At 49.4% G+C, this 23,608-nt stretch overlaps 1 protein-coding gene across 3 annotated transcripts; it reads left to right on the top strand.

Annotated features, from left to right (window-relative positions):
* The first annotated feature begins 1,225 nt into the window (after positions 1-1,225).
* On the top strand, positions 1,226-23,590 carry LOC110074299 (uncharacterized). Of its 3 annotated transcripts, none has more exons than XM_078380693.1 (16): positions 1,226-2,065; positions 4,276-4,312; positions 4,853-4,934; positions 5,812-5,912; positions 6,810-6,868; positions 8,283-8,416; positions 9,633-9,782; positions 10,640-10,764; positions 11,531-11,636; positions 12,087-12,288; positions 13,246-13,272; positions 14,880-14,937; positions 16,888-16,943; positions 20,593-20,761; positions 21,143-21,301; positions 22,257-23,590. In XM_078380693.1, exons 1-16 carry the CDS (start codon positions 1,993-1,995, stop codon positions 22,387-22,389), a joined length of 1,671 nt encoding a protein of 556 aa, XP_078236819.1. In that variant the 5' UTR covers positions 1,226-1,992; the 3' UTR covers positions 22,390-23,590. The 3 variants fall into 3 exon arrangements, with proteins under 3 accessions (XP_078236819.1, XP_072837142.2, XP_078236820.1); XM_072981041.2 differs by having other exon boundaries at positions 1,230-2,065; positions 8,283-8,393; positions 9,652-9,782; XM_078380694.1 differs by lacking the exon at positions 1,226-2,065 and adding an exon at positions 2,205-3,671.
* The last annotated feature ends 18 nt before the right edge of the window (positions 23,591-23,608 follow it).

The following is a 23,608-nucleotide window of genomic DNA, read 5'->3' as shown; positions in this document are numbered from 1 at the left end:
CTGGGTTTTTGCACAAACTAAGTGAGGCAAGATCTCAGCTAATGGAAAGTCTCCATGTTAAAAAGAAACGAATACTCCACCCCACTTCCCCAAATCCGAAGGTTTGGGCAGTGCTACCTCTTAAACCAGGCATCGTTTATGGGCTCCACATAAATGAATCCTGTCTGGAGCAACTAATGTTTCTCCTACACAGGCCTGGAGAACTTGTGGTTCTTAGACCCTCCTCAGCTCCCTCCAACTCCATCTGGCCTGGGCAATTGTGAGGTGTGATGGGAGCTGTAGTTCATCCATATCTGGAAGGCCAAAGATTCCCCACTTCCCTCCTACCCCCAGCCTCTCTCATCATCTGCTGAGTAGAATCCACTCTGAAGCCTTCCCGAGTAAACAGTCAAACTCGGGCAATACAGGGCCAAGATGGACCAAAGGTCGGGCTTCGCCTCTGGCCATTGTACATGCTCCTCACATACCCAAGCCGGAACAAACCACGCAAGGCAGATGGTTTTTAGCGCCGCGCTCTCCCGATAGCGCTGAGGTTTGGCCTGGCCTGGTTTTTCTTACTAGCTGCTCAGAATTTTAGACAGGTATTGCGCACGGCCCCGTCTCCAAGCAGCGCCCTCCTTCCAGCCTCAGCTCCGCAAACCCTCCGGACAACTTAAGAAACTCACCGCCTTCCCACCTGCGCCATGAGCAGAATACCGGGCCTGGCCCTGCAAAGCTGTCAGCGGAGTTCTGTGGGCGCTGGAACTCCGCGAAGGAGCGAAGACTTCACCGTGTGTACACACCCGAGCTAGGGAAAAGTTACGTCTTCCGGATTGCACAGCCCATCATCCGCAGCCAGGTTCTGGGCGGTGTAGTCCGGAACGCTTCCCTCCTTCCCTCGACAAAGGCGCGCGCTGGTCCCCTCCCCCCCCCCGCGGCGATTCTCGCCAGGATCCTCCGAGTCTTAGCCCCAGCAGCGCTCGCCTGCCTCCTCCTGCGCGGATCCTGAGCCCTTGCACGTACTGCAAACCACGCACGCACTCCCAAAGGAGAGGCTGCCGGCTTGGCCTCTGGAGCAGCCAAGGGAGAGAAAGCCCGGTGCGAGGCTGAGCCCCCTCGGCGTCGCCAGCCTCCCAGGAGAGCATCGCCTGGGTCTCGATCCCCCTCCCCGCCACGGCAGAGGCAGGCCTGCCTCCCCGCCCCCCCCCCCCCCAGTTCGGTGTAGGGCCTTCGTGCAGGACGCCTTGCGCTGCCGCAGCGCTTCTGGGACCAACAACAGGCTCTGATTTCCCCGCCGCCATCTCTTTGGGTCTGTCGGCTCGTTACGCTCCCGACTCGCCATGGCTTCCTTCGGAAGGAGCCGCGTTTCTCCACCCGCGTTTATTGTGGTTTCCTTCTTCCTTCCCCTCCCACCCGACTTCAGCCCCCGGGCCCAGCGCCGAGCGGTGCCTTCCCGCTCGGAGCGCCTCCGACCCCCATCTCTCTTTCTCTCTCTTTCTCGTGTGGGCGCTAGGACCCGGCCGCTTTTCCGCCCGCCCAAAGGAGCAGCGGGAGCAGGAGCCGCCGCAGCCGCGAAGCCGCCGCCGCCGCCGCCGCTGCCTCTGGTGCCGCCTCGCCCGCTCGCCCTCTCTCGCCGCCCCGCGCGCTTCCAGGCTCGCCTCCTCCTCCTCCTCTTCGGCGGGAGAAGCGCGGGGGAAAGGCGATGGCGGCAGCGCTCTAGCCGGGCGCGGCAGGGGCGGCGGCACCGATCGCCCCGCGCGCAGAGGATGCGGCCGCCCAGGCTCAGCGCCGGCTCGGAATCCTGAGCCTGCTGGTCCTTCTCCTCCTCCTCGCCCCCCCCCCTTTTACGCCTCGCATCCTTCCGCTGCGCTTGCGACGCGCGGCCTCCCCTTGGCCCTGCCTGCCTGCCTTCCCGGGCATCCCTGCCCTCCCGCCGCCGGCCGGCCGGCCTGATTCCTGCGCGTTCCACCTCCAGCCCTCCAGCTTGGCCCCGCCGCCGCCGCCGCCGCCGCCATGGCCACGGAGCTGGAGCCGGCCGCGGTGCAGCTGGAGGCCGACGAGGACGAGGAGCAGTGGCTCTACGGAGGTAAGCAGCCGGCTGGGCTCCGGCTCCCGCGCCCGGCCCGGCCTGGCGGCCCTCGCCGCCCTTGGCCCCCCTTCCCGCCCCGCCCCCTTTGGCCGGAGATGGAGGGCGGGCGAGGCCGGGAAAGCCCTGCCGAGGGCGGCGGGAAGGGCTCCGGCCGCCGCCTCTTTCTCCGCCTCCCCTGCCTGGGAAGGATGGCGGGCGAGGGCCAAGAGGCGCTGGGGATCGGTCCCTCCGCCCCGGGTCTTTGGGCAGGATCGATCCCCCTTCCCTCCCTCCTTTACACACACACACACACACAGAGAGAGACTCTCTCTGGAGCAGCCAAGGGAGAGAAAGCCAGGCGCGAGGCGGAGCCCCCTCGGCGTCGCCCGCCTCCCAGGAGCGCATCGCCTGGGTCTCGCTCGGCGGCACCGATCCGCCTCCCTTCCCTTCCCCTCCCCGGCAGGCCTGCCTCCCCCCTGGCCGGAGTGGGGCCTCCGTGCGGGACGCGCCTGGCTCCCCCGCGGTCCGCCCGGCGGAGGGAAGTGGGGGGGGGCCGAGAAGAGAGGGGGGCGCCCAGGGTGGTGGAAAGGGGCCCTCGGCTTCCAGCGGAGGCCGGGCATGGGAGGATGGCCGCGGGCTTTCTAGGTGGCTGCTCTGCTGCTCTCCGAGGTCTCGGGGTGCCTTGCCGAGGCCCTGGGGAAGGATGCTGGGAGGATGAAATGCCAGCAGGAGGAGGAGGAGGAGGAGGGAGGCCCCAGAACAGGGTGGGATGAAATCTTAGGTTTGGGGTGGAAACGTCGGAAAGGCCTGCCCCCCCCAGGAGGAGGAGGAGGAGGAAGAAGAAGAGAGCTTGGGGGGGTGCACAGAGAGCGAGAGAACCCCAAGAGGCAGGGCTTCCCGGTGAGGAGGAGCCCTGAGGGAGAAGACCCGGCCTCCTCTTCACTTCTAAAGGGCAGGGGTGGAGAGTAATCCCAGCAGGGCTTCGGATCTTGCCCTGACACCCCAGAGGGGCCTGCTGGAGGGGTGACTGTCTGTCTGCCTCTCCTGTCTTTCCTGTAAGGAAAGGAAACAGAACTAATTGTTCGCAAGGGTGGTGCAAAGGAGATAGACGGAAGCAAGGGATGCAACCCAGGCCGCTCAGAGAGCAATACAGCCCAGGAGGCCGGCCACCAAGCATCCTTCTCGGGGGGGGGGGGATGGGAGGGCACAGGCAGGGTGCTGGCCTGCATGGGAGGCCAGCAAAGAGGGTGGGTCTCTGCCCCAGGGAGGTTGCCCATCTGCCGTCTGACCGGTGGGCCAAAAGATGGAAGAGGGGGACAAGGGCAAAAAGGCGTTGGGGAAGTAACAACAGGGAGGGGGGTGGGATCCAGGGGGTGCTCCTGAACCCTCAGGCACTGGGTGGGAGGAGAGATTTGTCAGAGGCTGGTCAGGAACCGCTGCTGGTGAAGGGGAGCAGGAGAAGGGGTTGAGGCCACCCCCTGCTTGTGGGCTTCCTGATTGGCCAGGCCGTTGGACAGAAGAGAGACCAGACCTGCCCAATGAAGGAGCTTCTGGATGGATCCAGCACGGCCGCCGTCCCCAGGTTATGACGATTTGAAGAGGGGTCAAAGAGGATGTTCTGCAGGTGTGCCGGGAAGCAGTTAGGTTGGGATATAGAAAGCGGCTGCATACGGAAGCCAATGCTTTGCCTGCCTAACCCTAGATGAGGAGAGTGGTACTGAGTGTAGGTTCAGGGGAAGAAAAGAAAGGATTTCTGGAACTTGATATATATGGGGTTTAATCCTACAAGGTGGAGCAAGGACTGGTCGGAGACGAGTCTACAGTAGGATGAACTATAGACCGGTGTTGAAACTGTTATAGTTGCTTGAAGGAAAGACCATCAAAGTGAGCAATGAGACCACCCTTGGGTCCTTTCCATCTTGATTTACTTAAATTTCTACTCCGTGGGTCTGAAAAAGTGGACTTCATCCAGGAAAGCTCACAAGGAACGAAATGGTTTACTCTTAAAAGTGGTTGGAATACTTTCTGTATGTTTAGATTTGTTGCTGAAACAGATTAGCAAAACTGGGAGTGGGGTGTGTGTGTGAAATTCAGTATCCTGTATTGTTAACACTGCCTTCTATGGAGTTGGTGAGATCAAGGGGAAAACATAATGCACCAAAATGTACATTTGAAAGTTTCTTATCCTTTTTGTTTGCCTTGAGCACATTGTTCCCTTCTGTTTTCAGATGACAATGGTAAGCAAGAAGATGGACTGATTCCTGGGTAAATCTTTGTTTTTTATTCTGAGTTACATATGGGGGGGGGAGAGTAGACATACAAACTCATATATGTAATTCTCCGAGGTCTGAAAAATCATAAATTGGCATTTTCCAGGAAGGACTGTCAAAAGTAAAATATTGTTCCATTGCCTTTTGAAAACTGTTAAAAATTGTTGCCCAACCTTGGCATTTTTAAAATGATTTTTCTGCCTGGAAAAGGTACACCAGAGCCCAGGGCTTTTTGGCAGAGTTAAACTCCCATTCCTGAAGCCTTTCCAGGAGATAGCCATTCTAGCATTTGTCACCCTTGAGCATTGAGGGGGATGAGAGGGGTCTGGGGAGGGGGGGGAAATGGCTAGGATGATGGTTGTGGTGATGGTCCCTACTGCTTGTGTAGAAGACAGAAAGCAGTGGAGGGTGGGAGGGACCTGGATTTTCTCTTGACTGGGTTGCCTGGACAGAATGGTGGATCACTGCGGCTGAGATTTGTTTATGGCACAAGCCAATATGGGCTCCTCTTCTCTCTGTGCTTTCCATCGACCAGACATGGAGACTCCCACCCTTTGCAAGATGTATCCAAGGAGAACAGGATGGTTATCGCTGAAGACCGAGAGCTGTTGCGGCAGGTAAATCCAGTTCTTTCCTGTACTCTGAAAGAAAGGTGGTGGTGGAAATGAAAGACTCCGGACAAGTTGGGAGGCTCTTCAGTTGGTTGGTAAAATATTATGGTCTGTTCTATGAAGTCAGGGCTGCCGTGCGTTCAACAATTTGTGTGTTTCCATTTTATTGGATTTTCTGGTGCTTCCAGTGGATGGGCAAACCACCTCTACCCTCCTCTGCTTCGTATCTGATATCGAATGAATCGTTCGCATAAACGTAACACCAGTGGATGAAAGAGGAGGACGAGGAAGGAAGCGGGGTTTATTTCGTTTGTTTGTTTCGTTTGTTAAGATTTTAATACTGCCCATTTGGGTGCAAGGCCACTCTGGGCGGTTTACAATAAAATGAAACAAAACAATAAAAGAATAACACCAACACGATTTTAAAAAGCAGACATAACACCTATACAAAAATCAAAATTGCAATATCTATCAAAATTGCAATATCCATCACTAATAAGTAAAACAACAAGAATGCAAACATAAACACAAATAAGAACAAAAACATTGCCTTGATCACCTGGTTAAAAGGCAGAAAAAGAATCAGCAAGTGCATACCAGATGCCGAATTCTACAAACCACAGAGATTATAAAGTCTTACAAAGGAACTTCTGCATAGGCAGCTGATTTTGTTTGATGATTCCGGTTTTTCATCCTAACCTAGAATTCAACTTTAAATGAAGACATTTGGGCCAAATATTCATCTCTTTTTCTCCTCTTTTTGGTCGTTATTGTATCATGGTGTCATTTGGTAGTCAAGGCTCCTTAAAAGACAGGTGGCTCCTTCCCTCTTGTGTTTTGAAGACTTGATTTCACACCGTGCCCTGTTGTGTCTGTGTGATAGGTCCTTCCGAGCAGAGAAGAGGACGAGGACGACAGCGACAGCGATGATGATGACATTCGAGTTACAATCGGCAACATCAAGACTGGAGCACCGTCTTACATGTAGGCATGCACCTGTTCCAGAACCCAACTCTTGGCTTTGCTCTTTAGCGTGTTGTCTTTACTTTCCCCTCCGTCCGTCATGGATTCAGGGAGGGCTAAGGCACCGGTGAAGCGATTTGTCTTTCCAAAAGCTAGCTGAGTTCCCAAAGAGGACGCTTGATTGGCTTATAGAAATTCGTTTCTTGCCATGATCACAAATTAAACCCTTCCATGCTTTTCGGCTGTAATATATGAACAGGGTGGCTCTCCCCGCAATCCGCTTTGGCAGATGATTTGGGGCTCTAGCGTTGTGCAAGAGAATCGCTGCAGTGCAGGTAGATCCAGAATGCGACAAGCTCAGGAGATTTGGGTTCAAATCCCTGCTCAGCCACAGAACACCTACTAGTGTGTTCAATAAAACTTACCTTCTGTTTGGAAAGTTGGCCCCCTTTCAAGAGGACTCTTTACAGCAACAGATAATAGTAATACAAACAGGTCCCATCTATCTGAACTTGGAAATATGACATTTATGAATAGTAACTCCTGGAAGATTAACTTTTCCAAGCATCGCCATCTGCCTTTCAACAAAGGGAGCGTCGTGCCAAGGAAAGAATCTGGGATTCTGTGCAGTACCACTTCTGTTCTGGACCACCGTACCAAGTTCTACCGTTGGCCCTCCATCAGTGGGGTGGCATTAGAGGGGTCACCCTTCCCATACTGGGTCATGAGCCCCGTCTGACCAAGTTGAATAGGCTCTCTGTTGCTCACAGTTCTTCTTGGTTTCCCCCCTCAACTGGTTTATTCTTTGTCCATGTCCTGCAACTTCTTGAGTCCAAGATGTAGGTGGTATTCTGTGGAGGTAAAGTCTAGTTGTCTGCTGCCAGTATGTTTACATCCTTTTTTTTCCCCACTCTGTAGGGGCACCCCTATGAATCTGAATCTAAAAACAGGTCGGGGTTATGGAGCACCTGCCTCAGGTATTAATATTGCTTTTGTTTATTTGATGTTGACTCTTTCCCCCCCCATAAACTACATAAATACTGAGTGAAGATGTCACTCATTTAACTCTTGTAAATCTCTTCTGGCTTGGCCATTTTTCGGAAACATAAACACTCTCTAGGGTAACTTTTCTTAAACTCCTCCTTATCAGGAAAGTAAATAAAAGTGTTAAGGAAGAGGAAATAGGGGCCCTATAGATCAGTGATGACAGCTTTGCTTTCAGGTTTCTGCCAGTTGTCTTGTCCTCTCCATGCTAAAGGGGAGGATGCTTCTTAAACAATTCCTATGTGGTTGTCTATCTTCTACCGTTTCAGAGTGTTCTTCATCTGCCTAAACTCTCAGGCAGCCTGGCAGAGAGAAGGACTATCTTCCTTGCTACGCCCAGTTCTTGTCAGGTTAAATCTTTGACATTCTTGCAGCAGAGCAGATAAAACAGATCACACTGGAAAACCAAACTGGAAAAAAAATGAACCGTTGGGCACCATTTATGTGTAACAGTAATCGTGGTTTATAATACTGTGAATCAACATCTGGCTGATCAGCTCCCAGTGCATCCTCTCTTCTAGCATGGTCCCAAAAAGAACATTGGAAGCTCTTGGTTCTTTTAGTAACTAACCACAGTTTAGTGTTGTATCCAAACTTAGATGAATCATGGTTAGTTGGTTGTGCTTTAGTGAAACAAGCCAACTTTGAATCCTAGTTTGTGACACTAAACTGCACTTAGCTGAAAACTTGACACTGAGCTTCTGAGATCTCTTTATGGCTGCAGTAACGGAAGGGGCCAGTAGTTCAATAGCCCAAGACTCATTAGCACTCTATCTTTGCACCTGACTGCCATCCCTATGAGTGGTTTTCAGTATCTTTCATATCTCATGTCCTCCAATCAACTTAACTAAAGCACCGCAGGCTTACCGTGCTAGAAATGAAACACTAACTTCTTCCAGGAAGAACATTTATATTTTTAAAATCTTTCTATTGTTCTGTTTCTCATTTTAAAGCCAGTTTTAAAGTCATTAAAATGGCAACTCTGGGTTGTTGTTGTTTTTTTTTTTTTGAGGGTGAAACAAATAATAATTCCATCAGCAGTTGGAAGTTACAATAATATTATTGAATTTATATATTTTTTTCTGCTATATATCCCAGTAAAACACCCAATATGCCAAATGGTCACACACATGAGTAAAGGAGAGAAAACAGATTAAAATATTGATGAACAACCTCATGGTCAACCTCACAAATTAGAAGCATTCAAACAGCAGGGTTGAATTCACGGGAGGGTAATTATGATTGTTTTCGTATGGTTTTTTTTTTTAAGCTGAGCAATTTGCTTTCCCGATGAATGGATCAGGAGCAAAATATTAACACTAAGCATCTCTTTCTGTTTCTTCAAAGCGAAGTCACAGCCCAAAGGAATTGATTTAGAAGCTGCAGGAAATATTAACGGCTTGCCTGTAATCGAAGTGGATTTAGAGTCCTTTGAAGACAAACCGTGGAGGAAACCAGGTGGGGCCTCAGAGTTTCTTGTGGTAAATATTATCAGCAGATTTCTTTATGTTCCTCATTTCATCCCCATTTCAGCGGTGGAGTGGATATGGGGGAGGCAGGGTGATGGAATTGACGCATGGCCTGTAGATGTGCTTTGCCTTAATTTTATGTTCCAGAACATAAGTCACTGGTAACAAGCATTTTTGGCACATTGAAACGGGCTGTTTGCATACAGTTTTTGGTGTGGACGCCATAAGGATGGTCTTGGGGTTTCATTTGGGTGATTTCTCTTGATATAAGCCAAGGAAAGTCTGAGAAGTGCAGGAAAATACATTTATTGGCAGCTAAAAGCAGATACTGTAAGACATTGCAGTTAGACATACAGCTCCCTTAATAGATAATAGATGTTTGTTTTTCCTAACATTAGGTTTTAGAACTCCGTGAGCTACAAATTGCCTTGTTTTAAATTCAGGGATTGGTCATCTGGGGATAAGTAGAATTCATTTGCAAGTTGATTGGGCAAACGTGGCAGCTAAAAACGTGTTTTTAGGAGAATAAGGCTTCATCACCTTCTAGTTATGAAAGTGATATGCCTCTGGTCTGGGGGACGAAATGCATCTAAGGAGTGAAGTTAGACATACCCTATAATTCGAAATCCATTACAGTTACATTGCAAAAGGAGTGAAATCATCCTTCAATACATTACACTTTGGAGCAGATCTTAGTTGTGCCTTAGGTCTTGCCAAAAATAATAGAAGAATAAAGAAAATTATTCTTAATAATAGAAGAATAAAGAAAATCGAGACTCCCAAAGGCCTGGATCGGGCAGCATTTTTGTTAGGATGAACTATTAATATAAAAAAAATAATAATGCACGTTTATGAGCTTTATAGATTGATGGTAAAAAGTTAGGTCGGTTGGAGGCACTGAGGTCAACGCTGGGTTTCAAGCCACCAGGAATTGCATTCTACCAGGAAATAAGAGCTTGTGACTCAGAGCGTCACGCAGGTTCTCAAGTGACCTCTGGTGACGAATCAGAGAAGGAGGCAAGACTCCCGGGGATTTGCTTCTCTGCAGACACAGGTGGCGCCAACATGTATCTCTCCAGCCATGAGCAAAACAGGGATGTTCTTCTGTAGGCTTCATCCCCCCAAACCTCTCACTGCAGATTAGAGCATCAATATTCATGTGCTTAGTTCAGCGTGCCGTCTTATTCTCCTGAATATGCCTCTGTTCTGCCTCAAACACTCTTTTCAGATCATCCATTCATTTCTAGGTGCTGACCTTTCCGACTATTTCAACTACGGGTTCAACGAAGAAACATGGAAAGCTTATTGTGAAAAGCAGCGTCGGCTTCAACTTGGCTTGGAGCCGTCCGCCCCTGTCAGTACAGAAAATAAGATCACGGTAAGAAACTGAGTTGGATGCACTCATCCTGGCACATCTTGGCTCTCCATCCAACTTGACTAGATTGGTTGGCACAATAGAAAATACTAGGTGTGGGATTTGCAGGTGTTTTGGACTACAAACCCCATGATTCTCCATTCTGGGAGTTCCACCAGACCTACACTAATCTACGGACACCTAAATACGGCTCACCTGAGAGAAAGGCCTAAACTGGAAGGCTATGTGGACAAGCTAGGCCTAGCACTGCCTGACTTCCTGTTCAGAAAGGAAGCTCCCAGCTCTAGTTCTTGAGCAGTTTCCTTTCTGAACAGGAAGTCAGGCAGTGCTAGGCCTAGCTTGTCCACAAAGCCTTCCAGTTTAGGCCTTTCTCTCAGGTGAGCCGTATTTAGGTGTCCGTAGATTAGTGTAGGTCTGGTGGAACTCCCAGAATGGAGAATCATGGGATTTGTGGTCGGGGGGGGAACTATACCTAGGAAATGCATAAATGTTGATTTACAAAGTTCCTTTTAATTCAGTGAGCCCTGGTTTCATACCTTGGTGAGTTCAGTTTGCAGATTTCCTGTCACCAAACATTAATGGACATTATTGTGTAGTAATGTAGAAACATTTATTGTATATTATTAGATGTACATAAACCTTAGGGATGGGCAGTGTCTTAGGGCAGATGGGTAATTATTGTCCGAATCAGGGCTCTTTTTGCTTTTCCCAATTGACCACGAAACGGTCCAAAGTGTTGAGGCCACCGTGTGGGAATTCCAAGTCAAAGGTGACAGTTGGGGGGAGGCTCAAGTACACCCTTTCCAGACTGAAGGTAGACATGATTGGTCGTCTCTCTTTCTTTTCCCATCTTGGTGTAGGTTCAGCAAGGAAGAACAGGAAATGCCGAAAAAGAGCCAGAGAACAATGTCATTAAAATGGATTTTAAGACGGATTTTGTGGCCCTAGTAGGTGGTCGGATAAAGGCCGGGCCTCCCCCAAACAGGTACCACAGAACACTTCTTGAGCTTCTTGTCTCATGCGTACATTTATGCCAAATCCTTGCCCGCCCCTCTTGTCTCGGTTTGATCCCAACCCTTGTTTCCTAACCATTTCCCGGCGGGTTTTCTTAGTGCTGAGAATATTGGTATATAGGTTAAGGCTTGAGCTCATGCTTTGCCCATAAAAGGTTCCAGGATCTGTGCTTGGCTTCTCTGAAGGATCTCACCTCAGCCTAAGAACCTGAGGAGCTGTTGCGAACGGGGAAGACAACGTGGCTTAGATGGACCCCATCATAACTTGAACCAATGTTGTATTTTCCTCCTTTTGCTTGTCTTCTTTCATTTTTGCCCTCTCAAAGTTAGGGGTTGGCCATTCTGGCCCTGGTACAGCTCAGTGGGTTGGAGCGTCTGGCTATCAGATGTGGTTTTCCAGTCCCTCTTTCTTGTGGTGGTGCTCTGGCACAGCATTCACTCTGGCGATCCCATTTCAGTAGTTAGGAGGTGGTAGAGTCAGTGGGTTGGAGCACCTGACTATGGAGCCAGGGGTCAGGAGTTCAAATCACCACTGTGCCCTAGGCCCCTGACTCTGCACTCAGGTCTTCCAACCCACTGATTCTGCCACTTCCTAAATACTGGAATTCGCCCTTTATTAGTTCTTCATTTCGATATTTAAAACACTGGTTTTCCCGAGTGGCTGACTTGCTGTCAGGATGAGACGCTCCCTGTTTATAGGATTACCATGAGTTGTGGCTTCTCCCCCTTTCTCACCAGGAAGCTGGGAGGGACAATTGACGTGATTGGTGGTCAGGCCGGCACCATCCGGAGAGTCGAAGGAAGGCGGCGTGACAAGCATGCCTCGGAGGAGAATCCCATTCAGGTGAGAACTCAAAAGCAGACCCTAATCTGCTCACCTTCCGGTTTTCAGTCTGGATGGGGCCAGATGGTCCCTGGCTCGCCCATCTTCCTCACCCCACCGGCTGCCATTTTTACAAGAGCTGCTTGCTTTCCCATCATGCTCCTCTGGCACTTTGCAGCTCAAGCAGGCACCGGCCACACTTCCAAGTGTTAAAGGACTCGTAGATGCCTGCTTATCCCTTCTAGAGGAAAGCTGAGATTCTTCAGCAGCTGGATGTTTACACCCAGCAACCGTGCTTCTCCAATTTTCTTTAGACAATGACTGCGTAACGCAACTTTGTGTGTCACACGCATCCTTTGTGCCCAAGAGGTCACTTGGGTGGCGACGGATGATGGGTACTTTGAAGGTCGGTTGCTTTTAGAAAGCCCAAACCCCGTTTGTGTGTGTTTTTTTTAATGCTCTGTTTTAAAGGTTCTTGGCGAGCACGGGAGCAAGTCGCAACCCTCACAACAAGGCCAGCAACCATCACAACCACAACAGCCACCTCAACAGCAGACGTTTGCACCCCCAGCGGGCCCACCGCCTCCACCGATCAGCGGTCCTCCTCCACCTCACTTTCTCCATCCTCCACCACCTCCGGTCACGTCCGTCCCGCCGCCTCTCCACACTCCAGGTGGGTCTCCCAGGGTTGCAGACATTTCCTGGGTGCAGCCTCGATGGTTGGTCCCAACAAAACCAGAAGCAGGTCTCCCGGCACCTGGAGGCCTGAGGTTTACAAGAGCTGAGCAGGGCCATTGAGAAGAGCGCATTCCGGAGAGGGCTCGTTCCCGGGGGTCACCTTAAGTCGGAGATTACTTGGTGACACGGAGGAATAACCACAAGGTTTTGTGGAAAGCAGCTGGCTTTGGATACAAGAGCTGCTGTCCGTTCACACCTTCTGCCCAAACACCCCTCATTGGTCTCGGGGTTGGCTTTTGCTGACCTCAAAGGCTCTCCCGAAAAGCCAGACCTCTTTATACCAACAGCCTTCTTCAGAAGCCAGGGAAACTCAAGTCGTGGGACTTGCTATCAAGTCAGACTTAAGTCACATCAATGACTTGGTTTGGACTTGACTTGGATTTATTTTTCATCCGAACTTGACTCACAACTCTGAACCCACCATCCCCTCCCTTTTTCCTAGGGGGAAAAGCTTGTTTTCATAAGACTCAGGACATGAGACTTGGGACTTGGTAGCAAAGACTCAAGACTAGAGATGGGGATGAATATAAAAACAGATTGCTTTTTCCGACGAATATAGCCAATTTGTTAAATATGCATTGATCCGTATTTGTGGGTTCCAAAGATCCCCACAAATACGAAGGGATGAATATTTACCCGTTTTTATTCGTCCTTCGTATTAAAAAAAAAAAAACACCATAGTTCACTCCTCCATAAGGTCGCCAGAAGCTGCAGGCAATGGGGCCGCACTGAACAACAGCAACAGGAAACACAGGGTCAGCCCCACTCATTGCCAACCTGCAACTGGGGACCCCCGGTAGACACGGCCATCCCTTGGGTCTCATAAACTGGCTTAGGGTGAATTACAGAAGTACATTATCCCTGTCCTAACCTGTCCTCTTGTTTTCTCCAGGTTTGCCACCCCCGGGTCCCCTTCCAGGTAGGTCCTTCTGTTTACTTTGAATAAGGAGAACGAAGGTCCATAAATACTCAGTTGATTTGTTATATGCTCCTCCAAGTGCAGAAAATTTCAATAGATGGCAAAATAACACCAATTGTTGAGTGATCAACAGTTCGTAGAAGACTTCCCCAAAAGTGTAAATGAGCTCAGCATCTACAAGCCAGCCGGGTCCACACGGCTCAGTGCTAGGACTTGAAATCTCACTTAAAAGTTGATGTAGAAAGTAATTAAGGTGTCCAAAAAGTGACCCATCAGCTAGCAACATTTCACTTTATTTCTGCATGTTCATGTGAATGTATATACAGCAGTTGGTTTATCAGGACAGCCAGACACGTGAGCACATTCAGGTAGAAATAGGAAGCAACAGCTCCTCACGCAGAGTGCTTGAAGGTCTGAGTGCTATTTGGGTCAGGAGGGAGTTGGTGGCACCACTTAAGGGCCCATTCTCTACACCCTTCCCCTATTAAAGCACGATACACTTTCAGGCTGTAATGGCTGAATAGGGCTAGCAGGTTTCCCCAGTTCATTACCTGAACATATTGGGAGCTCTCCGTGGTCCTGATCATTCCTCTTCTGAATTATCTGAGGCTAAGCCAGTACTGAGGTGGCTGGAGAGCTCAGTGGTTTAGGTCTCAGGCTGCGGGGCCAGAGTTTGGAGTTCAGTTCCTCCACTGTGCATCTCCAGAGAGAAAAGCCAGCCTGGGTGGCCTTGGGCCAGCTGCACCGTCCCAGGGCACCCCCTAGAGGAAGGGAAGGGTAAAGCACTTCTGTGCATTCTGTAACTAGAAAAACTTGGAAAGTCTGAATTGACTTGCCAGCTGATGATGGTGGTGATGCCGGTACCCAACTGGCTGGCTATGGCCTGTTCTCATTTGCTGTGATGTGACTTAAGCTGACTCAACTGGCCTGAGTAGGGCCAGGGAGCATCAGTTTCATGTCCTTGATTCAGTCTGATTTTACTTCACCTGCATCTGGCTTTCTTCCTCCTTCCTGGGCTAGCATTTAGCCTAATGCTGGTTCTTCTCTGCCATAATAGCATCTGGTGAAAAATGTCACAGGGCATTAGGCCTGCCTAAGGTGTTCTTCACCACATTTACTCATCACAGGGCAGGGCGTGCACTCATCCTGCCTCCTCTTTTATTGCTTTGCTCCCATAAACACAATGGGTCTGAAGAGGCGTAACTTCCCAACCCATGGAAGGCCCTTTTAGCCTTTATTTTCCTTGCATGGAGGGTTGGTGCACGTTTTCCTCCTCGTATGGCGAGTAAACATAACGGAGAGCCCCAGATTTGAATCTTACCACGCTGTGTATATCTGATGACCTTCCACCCTTCTGGTATGAACAGGGAAAATGAGAGTGTGTTGGGACCCAGGCATGGAGTTGATGATGCCACCGGGAAGGACAGGGGAGACCTAATTGGGAGGGGGGCATTGGTTTCTCAGCGCAGCCCTAAATCCCGGCAACCTATCGTTCTACCCTGACCTTCTGAGAGAAGGACGGCAGAGGCATAAACCTCATAAATGATTCCGGGTATGTTCCCCGTTTTGTTGTTGTTTTGCAAATCTGTCTTTGGTTGTTTTACCAGGGTTGTTTCCTCCACCTCTGGCTCCACCACCAGCGCTTTTGATACCCACACTTGACGGGTAAGTGAGAGCTCGTTTTAAAAAGCCTTCATTAGTTGCATGCCATGGACCCTGATACTAATCAGCCCAACCTCTGAGCCAGGGCAACCCATGAGCATCCATTGGGGACACAGCTGGTCATTTGACCCACTCAGCGTGACTTATTTACCTACCTATGGGTCTTGGCCTCTCCATCATCATCAGGCAAAGATCTTCCTTTCCAGACAGGCTTTTAAGCAGATACATATCTCAGGAATGCTTTGTTTATTAAGTCCAAAGGGGTTTTAAAAAGGTTTCAATCTTGTTTTTAGTCTTGATAGATGTTTCATTGGTATTTTAAAACAGTTAAGGGTTAGAATCCTAGTATCATGGAGTTGGAAGGGGCCTCTAAGGCCATCGAGTCCAACCCCCCCCTCCCCCCGCTCAAGGCAGGAATCCCAATCCAAGCAGATCAGACAGGTGGTGGTCTACATTTCCTCTTGAAGGCCTCCAGCGTTGGAGCGCTCACCGCCTCTCCTTGGGGTCATGGGTTCCACTGTCATACTGCTCTAACAGTTGAGAAGTTTTTCCTGACATTCAACCGAAATCTGGCTTCCTGTCACTTGAGCCCATTAAGATGGGTTTTTTTTATTTTATTTTATTTTTTTATTAGATTTATACCCCACCCATCTAGACCAATGGTCTACTCTGGGCGGCATTACAAAATTTAAAAACAGTAGAATCAATACACATGCAAAAATCCAAGATGTGAAAATGTAAATATTAAGATACAGCAGGAGGGAAAGCCTGCCTAAATAGCCATGCCTTAAGTTTACTTCTGAGATGTGCCCTCCACTATGGGATGATTGAGAACAGATCCTGCCCCTCCTCTGCAGGGACAGCCTTTCAAGGATTGTTGTATAATTTTAGCAGCATATAAATAATATAAATGGATAAACACATAAAATACCCATAGCTGAGAAGTGACACAGACGTGGAGCCTCTCAGTGATGCACCCCCCTGCCATTTTCCCACTCAGCAAGAGCTGTGACAAAACAGTGAGTGGGAAGCGTCTCTCAACCCAGATTGTGTTCAGTTTCAGACCCATTCCGAGGGAGAAGCACATGGGCAGAGTTGGAGCAGAATTGAAGGCCCAAGGCTGTGACAAAGGACCAGCTAGATTTCATTCTAAAGCTCTTCCTGCCAGTCATTCTGGTCCTTGGAGGACACATCCTTTGAGTGTTTTGAAACAGGGGAGGCACCAAACAGGAACATCCTTGGAAACGATCTCGGGAAGGCGGGAGACAGCCCCCTTCTGAAATTCCCCACCCGGGGGGGGGGCATGAGCTGATCCTATGCTTCCTAGAGCCCTTTGAATTGGAACGTAGCCCCTCCTCCTCATGACACCTCAAGGGTGCAAACCAAGGACGGGCAACTTGCCGTTCCTCCAGCTGTTGTGAGATGGCAGCACCTGCCAGCGCTAGCCAGCATCGTTGATAAAGAGCCTGAGGAGGGTTTCAACCCGGTGGGCTCCGACCCCATTCCATGCTCCTCCTCTTGGTTTCCAGTTCCTTTATGATGTGATGGCGTTCCGGTGGGGTTAGAGAAAAGTTAAGAATCCTAGCTCAGGGATGGAGAACAGGCTTTCTGAGGAGAAGGTCTTGCCTTCATTCCCCCAATCACCATCTCCAGGAAGAAAGGGGGAAACTCCAGCAAGAGCATCTGGCAGTCAACGAGAGGGGTACTCGTCCGGAAGCAGCAGGGCACTGACCCAACCTAAGGCGGGTTCCTATGACAAGGACTGGGTCAGTGGTTGCCAACCTTGGGTAGCCCAGGTGTGTTCTCGGACTGCAGCTCCCAGAAACCTGTGCTGGTCGGGGTTTGGGGGAGTTGCAGTCCAAGAACACACCTGGGTTACCTAAGCTTGGCAACCACGGGAGTAGATGTTGCTAACAGTTCTTGTCTTCTCTCTTTCTCTCTCTCTCCTCAAAGCCAGCCTGCCGGCTACAACAACAGGCAGCCCCCTCCATTTGGTTACAACTCTACAGGTGAGAGCTTCAGAGGCTTGGCTGCCGCTGGGTGGAATGGATTGCTATCTCATGTGGTCCTTGTGGCTCCCATGGATTTGCCGGTTCGCTTCCTGGCGGGTAGCCCCGGATCATTCCCATGATGACATTGTTCTCAATGGGGGGTGGGGTGTCTGCTCTTGGACATGATGAGCTGCCCAACCGTGCTGTCTTCTGCAGAGTCATGAGCGTAGCAAGCCGAGGGGGAGCAGCGCCTTGCGGAAGTGCTGCCAGGTCAGGGTGGTGGTCTTTGTGCTTCCAGTGGCTGCTTCTTTGTAGGGTGGCTTCCCCCGTGATCTTCGGCTCCGTCGCTCTTAAACCCATGTTACTGCCAGGATTGCTGTTGCTAGGTCTCGGCCCTCTCTTGTCTCTCACCCCCTTCCCTCTCCCTACCTTAGCAATAACCGCTTGATCCCTAATGTGGCCTCAGAGTCACCTGCATGCACTTGCACCCTCCCACACATCACCATGCACCTTCCCACATGCTGTTTCTCCTTCACGGCCTGAGAGGAGCCATCGGCCTCACTGTTCCGGTAGATGGCCATTGCCCCAGTTTGTACGTCCTCGTTGTGGCTTCCCCACCTCTTTGTCCCGTTCATCCAGTAGGCATTTCAACATGCGCAATGGAGAGAACCCTGTGGTCTCCATGGACCCGAGACCCTAAGGCCTGGTCTCCATGGACTGAGGGGGAACCAGATGCCAAAAACACCGTTCTTGACCTGCCAGCCAGATGGCAGGTATTGCAAATCAGCAATATTTTGCATCACTGCCCTCAGCATAATTTGTTCACATCTCTCCCAACACATAGCTTCTCTATTCATTCCAGGCCATGTGTGAAGAACCAAAGAATATGCAACTCCTCTGGTTTTCTGGTGATGGGGTTTTCACTCTGCAGTTTTTTGTTTTTGTTTTAATTCTTGGTGCCCGACATGGGAGTTCAGCGCTGGTGTTTTTGCGGAATCGGTCTCAAACACTGTCTTTGAGTTTACCAAGTAGGAGGTGCAGGGCTCAAACGAATTGTGCCCCCCTCCATATCTAGAGTAGACCTGTTGCATCAATGGGATTTAGAGAGGTGTTGACTTTCAAATGTCCTGTTGATCCAACAGGGCTGCATTCGTTGGGTCTAACACTTAGATTTAGGCGGTGACCTCTTTATCTGAGCGAATGTGGGGCGAGCAGCAAACAGACTTGCCGTAGGGGGGTGGCATTCTCCAAGGAAGGGAGATTCACCCATTTGAGCCAAAGTAGGGGTAGACAAAGAGGTGTAAAGCAACGCTGTCCAGCCCTGATCTGTTGTAAGTATTATTGGGAGATAGTTGCATTGGTCAAAAATGTTTTGCATTCGCGCAACTCCCATTTCCTTCTTTTATTTAATGTTTTTCCGGAATAAAGAATGTTCTCTTTTTGTAAAATTAGACATTCTGTTCATCAAAGTCTCATAAATATTTCTTCCATAGGATGAGCTAGTTGGGGGAGGGGGAGGAATATGCTATTTTCGTTACTTGCAAAATAACAATCCTCTAGGAATGAACTTGAACCAAAGTGGAGTCTACCTGAGGTGGGCAGTACCGGGATTAGATTTTCCTTAGGGCCAGACCATTTGACTTAGGCAGCCATGTCAGGAGCTGGCTGGAGGTCTCTGCAGTGGTAGGACATGGGGCTATTTCAGATGGTCTGCTCCTGGAGACTTCTAGAACCTTCTGGTTTCTGGAAGGAGGGAAGAGATAAAGAGGAAAGTCTGTGGATGCACTCTGCAAGTGGTACAGAGTTTCTGCAGTCTTTCCAATACAAATGTCCTCAGCAAGACCATGCTGTAAGATTCATGGAATTCATGGAGCAATTGAAAAGGTTACTGTCTCCGCTGAGAGCATCCTCTTCCAGCCTTGAAGAGCCTCGGCCTCCTCATGCGTAGAGGAACTGACGGCTGTGAAACAGACCGAGACAAATGAGGAAGCCAAAAGGTAGAATCTGTGCAGGGAAGGCGGTAGGGCTCATTTGTCCGCAGTGTCATAGGAATGTGCTGGAACCAGAAGACCTGGTAAGGATGGGAGATTTCAAGGAGCTCATAAGATCCAGGAGTCTTTAGGAGCAGATCTCTGGGACATCCTACCTATGCAGAGGTTTAACAGTGCTAGGATAAAACTTGAAACCCATAGTAATCAGTCCATGATCAAGGGAAGGAACCCAACTCCTTTATTGCACCAAAAGTGATTGTTCACCGAAACCTAGACTGGAACAGCACACGTGTCACGAGCTACTGATGACTCACAAGGAAACTCTTGTGGTTGCCATAGCTATGATGAAAATCCTGAGCCAAGTCGAATAAGCAGTTGTCGGCACAGAAATGGAAAACTGTTCAGAGGAATCTTACCCGCGGGGACAGAATGCTACAGTGGCTTCACACAAATTAAATTATGGTACAGACTTAAAGGAATCCAGGTGAACAAGGTGGCCTCTGTTGGCCCTCTTGGTTAAAGTGGGATTTCAAAGAAGAACATTTTGGATGCCATGTGCTGACCCTGGTGTGAGCCAGTCCTAGTTTCTGGTGTCTGCTTTTTTAACTGGAGTCAGGACGATGGGTTATGAGATTTCCCCTCTCCTAGTCTTGCACTCGTGAGTGAGCCTGAGGACCTTCGCTTGCCTGTCTTTGTGCAATGGGGGGGTCCTGCAGGAAAGGAGTGCTTTGGGGTGGGTCGTTCTCCTTTCGTTATACGGTCATTGCCACCGTTGCCCTAATTAGCAGCACCTTCAACTTTGCGGGCGTGGTCTCTGATATGCAAAAGAGTACAAGGGGTGGGTGGGGTGGGGGTTGTGGTTGTTTTTTTTCCTGCAAGGTGTTTTGGAGAAACCCTCTTCGCAACCAAGGCTGGCTGGAAGCAAGGCGGAGGCAGCCGCTCATTAAGACAGCTCATGCTTTTTGTTCCAGAAAAGAGCAGTGACTCGAGATGAACAGGGTCATTCTACCAGTCTGGCCAAAATACCGCCATATATATCCTCTTTCATCACCAGCTCTTCCTTTTCATTCATGTCTTGCCCTTTTAGACAATGTCTTCAATCTGGTTCTGTATGGAACCTGCTCGGGGCTGAGGAGCAGGACAAAAACATTTCCAGTAAATGAATAATACCTTCATAGTAACCTATGTGTCACGTATGGTTGACAGTTGATGGCATACAGTTACTATGAAGGTATTATTCATTTAGTGAAAATGTTTTTTGCTTCCCTCTTAGGGTGACCTTGGGAATGAGGGATCTCCAAAATGTCCTCAACCGCCTGACTCAGGTCTAGCAAATTCAAGCCTTCCTTTTAGGGGCTCAGTCCATCTCGTGTTATTGGGTCTTCCTCTTTTCCTGCTGCCTTCCACCTTTCCCAGCATGAGAGTCTTATTCCAGAGAATCCTGTCTTCTCATGACATATCCAAAGTAGGATACAGCCTCAGTTTCCACTTTTTTGCCTCCCAGGATAGTCCAGGCTCCATTTGATCTAGGACCCACATAGAAGCGCACTAAAGGGCGCGTCCCGTGTGCCACAGGTTCAGCCTCTGTGTGGCCTAGAGGCAGGGCCTGGGCCCCCTTCTGAGGCCATGGGCCCGTCCACATCGAGGGAGTGAAAGGCTCTGTTCCTTCCCCACAGATTCAGGTTTCATCAGCTACCCTCCCATTTCTACTTCCCACACGCCCTGGGTGACTACGGTGGATAAGAGCGCCAGCGCTCCTGACGGTGGCCCCTGGGAATACTCCAGCTCCAGGAGGGACCGGGAAAGGGATCGGGACCGGACACCCACCACCAGTGAATACAACAAGTGAGTCTTATTGAGGGTTTGCTTGGTCAAGATGGCACAGGCAGTGCAGCAGCTGAGGTTGTGTGATGCCTAAGATGGTACTCTTCAAGGAGAACTGGGAAGACGTACGTTTTAATCCAATGCCTTCATACTTTCTCAACAGGAGAGCCTTCGTTCTCCCAGACAGGCTGTCTAAATGATTTAAACCTCCCGTTTCCCAGGTAGAGAGCCTTCACTGGCTGCTTTTTCGAGTCTCCCTCAATGGAGAAAAGGATGAAAAATGGTGTACGGCTAAACTAATACACCCCTTCCAAGATGTTTGTGGAATGCCATTGATTTACACCTAAGTAATCTCTCCCCCAACACTCTTGTCTCACCCTGCTTCCTGTCCCTCTTTTTCAGCGATGATGACAGGTACCGTTATTACAGCCGGGAACGCAGTTATGATTTTGAACGAGACTATCGCAGGAGTAGAGACCGCAGCCGAGAGCGAGAAGATCGTCACCGGGAACGGCGGCACAGAGACAAAGAGGAGGGTGGCAAACACAAATCGTCACGGCGGTAAGACTTTGCTCTAGTGGACACCAGGCAAGAAAATTCAGAACCTGAACTCTACTCACTGGAAGATGAACTGCTGGAGGGCTCCATGGTTTAGGTCTCTGGCTGCAGAGCCAGAGGTGGGGAGTTTGATTCCCTCCCTGGGCCTCCTTGAGAGGGGATGGACTTGATGATCTATTGGGTCCCTTCTAGCTCAACAGTTCAAAGACTATTATAGCAGCGCTCTCTCTTACATCAGGCACAGTTTGCAGTCTAAGAAGGTGCAGGGTCCCATTTAATTTTTGGTTCTATACTGAGGTTAGGAAGAGAAGGTTGCAGTTTTTACCAGCCAGGGCCTGCCATTCTGGTGCAGCACTTGTTGCAGGAAGAGGTATGCAAGTTTGCCGAAGGGAGTACTCTATTCCCTGCTCCAGGCAAAAATCTGCTGGCAATAATTACGCCCTTTGGCTTGATTTTCCTGAGGGATCATTAAGGCCTTCTAGGGAAGGCCCTATGTTCTTAGGCTATTTGTTCTGTGCAACCTCAAAGGTAGCTGTGTTGCAGAAGAGATGCAAAATGTTTGAGGCTGGCTTCCTGTCCAGTTAATGTGTACTGTTCGGTATATCGTGCCACCCTCAACACCTGTGATTTCTCAAATTAAGCAGGATCAGGCTTGTGTAATATTTGGGCGAGACCACCAGGGAGTACCAGAAATTTGCCGACTGGGCTGGTAAACGATCGTGGCCGAGACCCTAGAGGGTTTCTGTTGGTCGTATGTCACAATAGTGAGCTAGATGGACAGTGTCTCATGTTATGTCAACTACCTCCTACACCAAGAAATTATCCATAGTTTCTTCTAGATGATTTACTACTTTTATTCTGTTTTTGCATGAACTACCGTCTCCACTCTTTTCGAACTTGTCAAACCAGAGAGAAAAAGTATCTTTACGTCCTCTTTCTTCTTGTTGTCCAATTTCAGCAAACAGCACGACAACGAAGAGGGGGAAACCCACCGGCGCCACAAGCACAAAAAGAACAAGCGCAGCAAGGAAGAGAAGGAGGTGAGTGAGGACGGGCCGCCCGAGGGAAATGGACAAGATTCCAAGGAATAGCTAGTCTCCGAAGCAAGCAAGCCAAGAAAGAAACGGTTGAGAAACAGCTCAAGAACAAAAACCCGAACAGTCAAAGCACTATTCCAGCTAGGCTGCCCATCTCCTGGGACTCTCTATATATTTTTGGAGGAAGTGGATGAGATGAAGGTTGCCCACATAAAAAGTCAAATTGGATGCGAACTTGGGACTTTACAGAGAGAGAGAGAAGGATCCAGCTGCAATTGCAAACACAGCACTGAAATATTCCACGAGTTGTCAAACTCCACCGCGTCAGATCCTATGGCTTCTGATGGGAGACGGCATCAGCGGAAACGAACATGTTCAGAGTGAGGGACGATACTTGGCCATTTATGGGGGTTTTTTTGAAAAAGGAGGACAAGAACAGCGCCAGAGAATTGCTCGGTCAGAGAAGTGGAGCGTTAGGTCCTCTTGATGGCCAGCTCTGTCTGGCTACTATAAGCCGGTCCCGGTCCCTCCCACCCCATGCCCATTTCTTGCAGCGATGAAAATCTCATTTCTCTCCAGAAAACCCTGCAAGGAAGTCGGAGGGAACATTCCCCCCCCCCCCCAATGGCCAGGTCCATGTGGACGCTCTACTGATTGACAAGGGTTTCCAGTGAGATGCACTTTTCTACCTGGGCAGCCAGAGCCTTTAAAAAGCAGAGTGTCTTTATTTTGGCTTCACTGTGATCTAAACAGGAGCACTGAATTACCTACTATTTGTTCGTAAGTAAACGACTTCCCTACTGCAATCAGGAGAGGCCTCGTTCAATTAGGTGGTAAGTTTTGGCCGTTAAGTCACCGGACACACTTTTCATAGCTCTAAAAACACGACATGTAGCTGTATTCTTTGTTCCGGTTTTTTTTTTGTTATTGTTGTTGTTCAGTTTCCTTTGAAAAGGGAAACAAGAATGACTCGCCATTGGATCCTAATCACACTTCTCTGCCCATCCCTCTTTTTTAAAAAATTATATTCCACGTATGAAAAATATTTAAAAACACTTCCTAAAGTCATTTGAACTTTATCCTTTTTTTTGTATTGTAGTCATGCAAGTCTGAATGTTTGTATGAAGCTTGGGAACTTGAGCCGGTATTCCATTGTATTTTGGTTTGTATGCTATGACGGTGCAGTGAGTGGGGTCAGTAACTGAAAAAACGTGCAAAATAAAGCAAAAAAAATTCTTTTTTCTTTCTTTGAAAATATATCTGACTTGCCTGT

This window comes from Pogona vitticeps, chromosome 11 (genome assembly GCF_051106095.1).
Source record: "Pogona vitticeps strain Pit_001003342236 chromosome 11, PviZW2.1, whole genome shotgun sequence".
NCBI classification, from domain to species: Eukaryota; Metazoa; Chordata; class Lepidosauria; order Squamata; family Agamidae; genus Pogona; species Pogona vitticeps.
The sequence above is the reverse complement of the archived record's forward strand: the minus strand, read 5'-3'. Positions and strand labels throughout refer to the sequence as shown.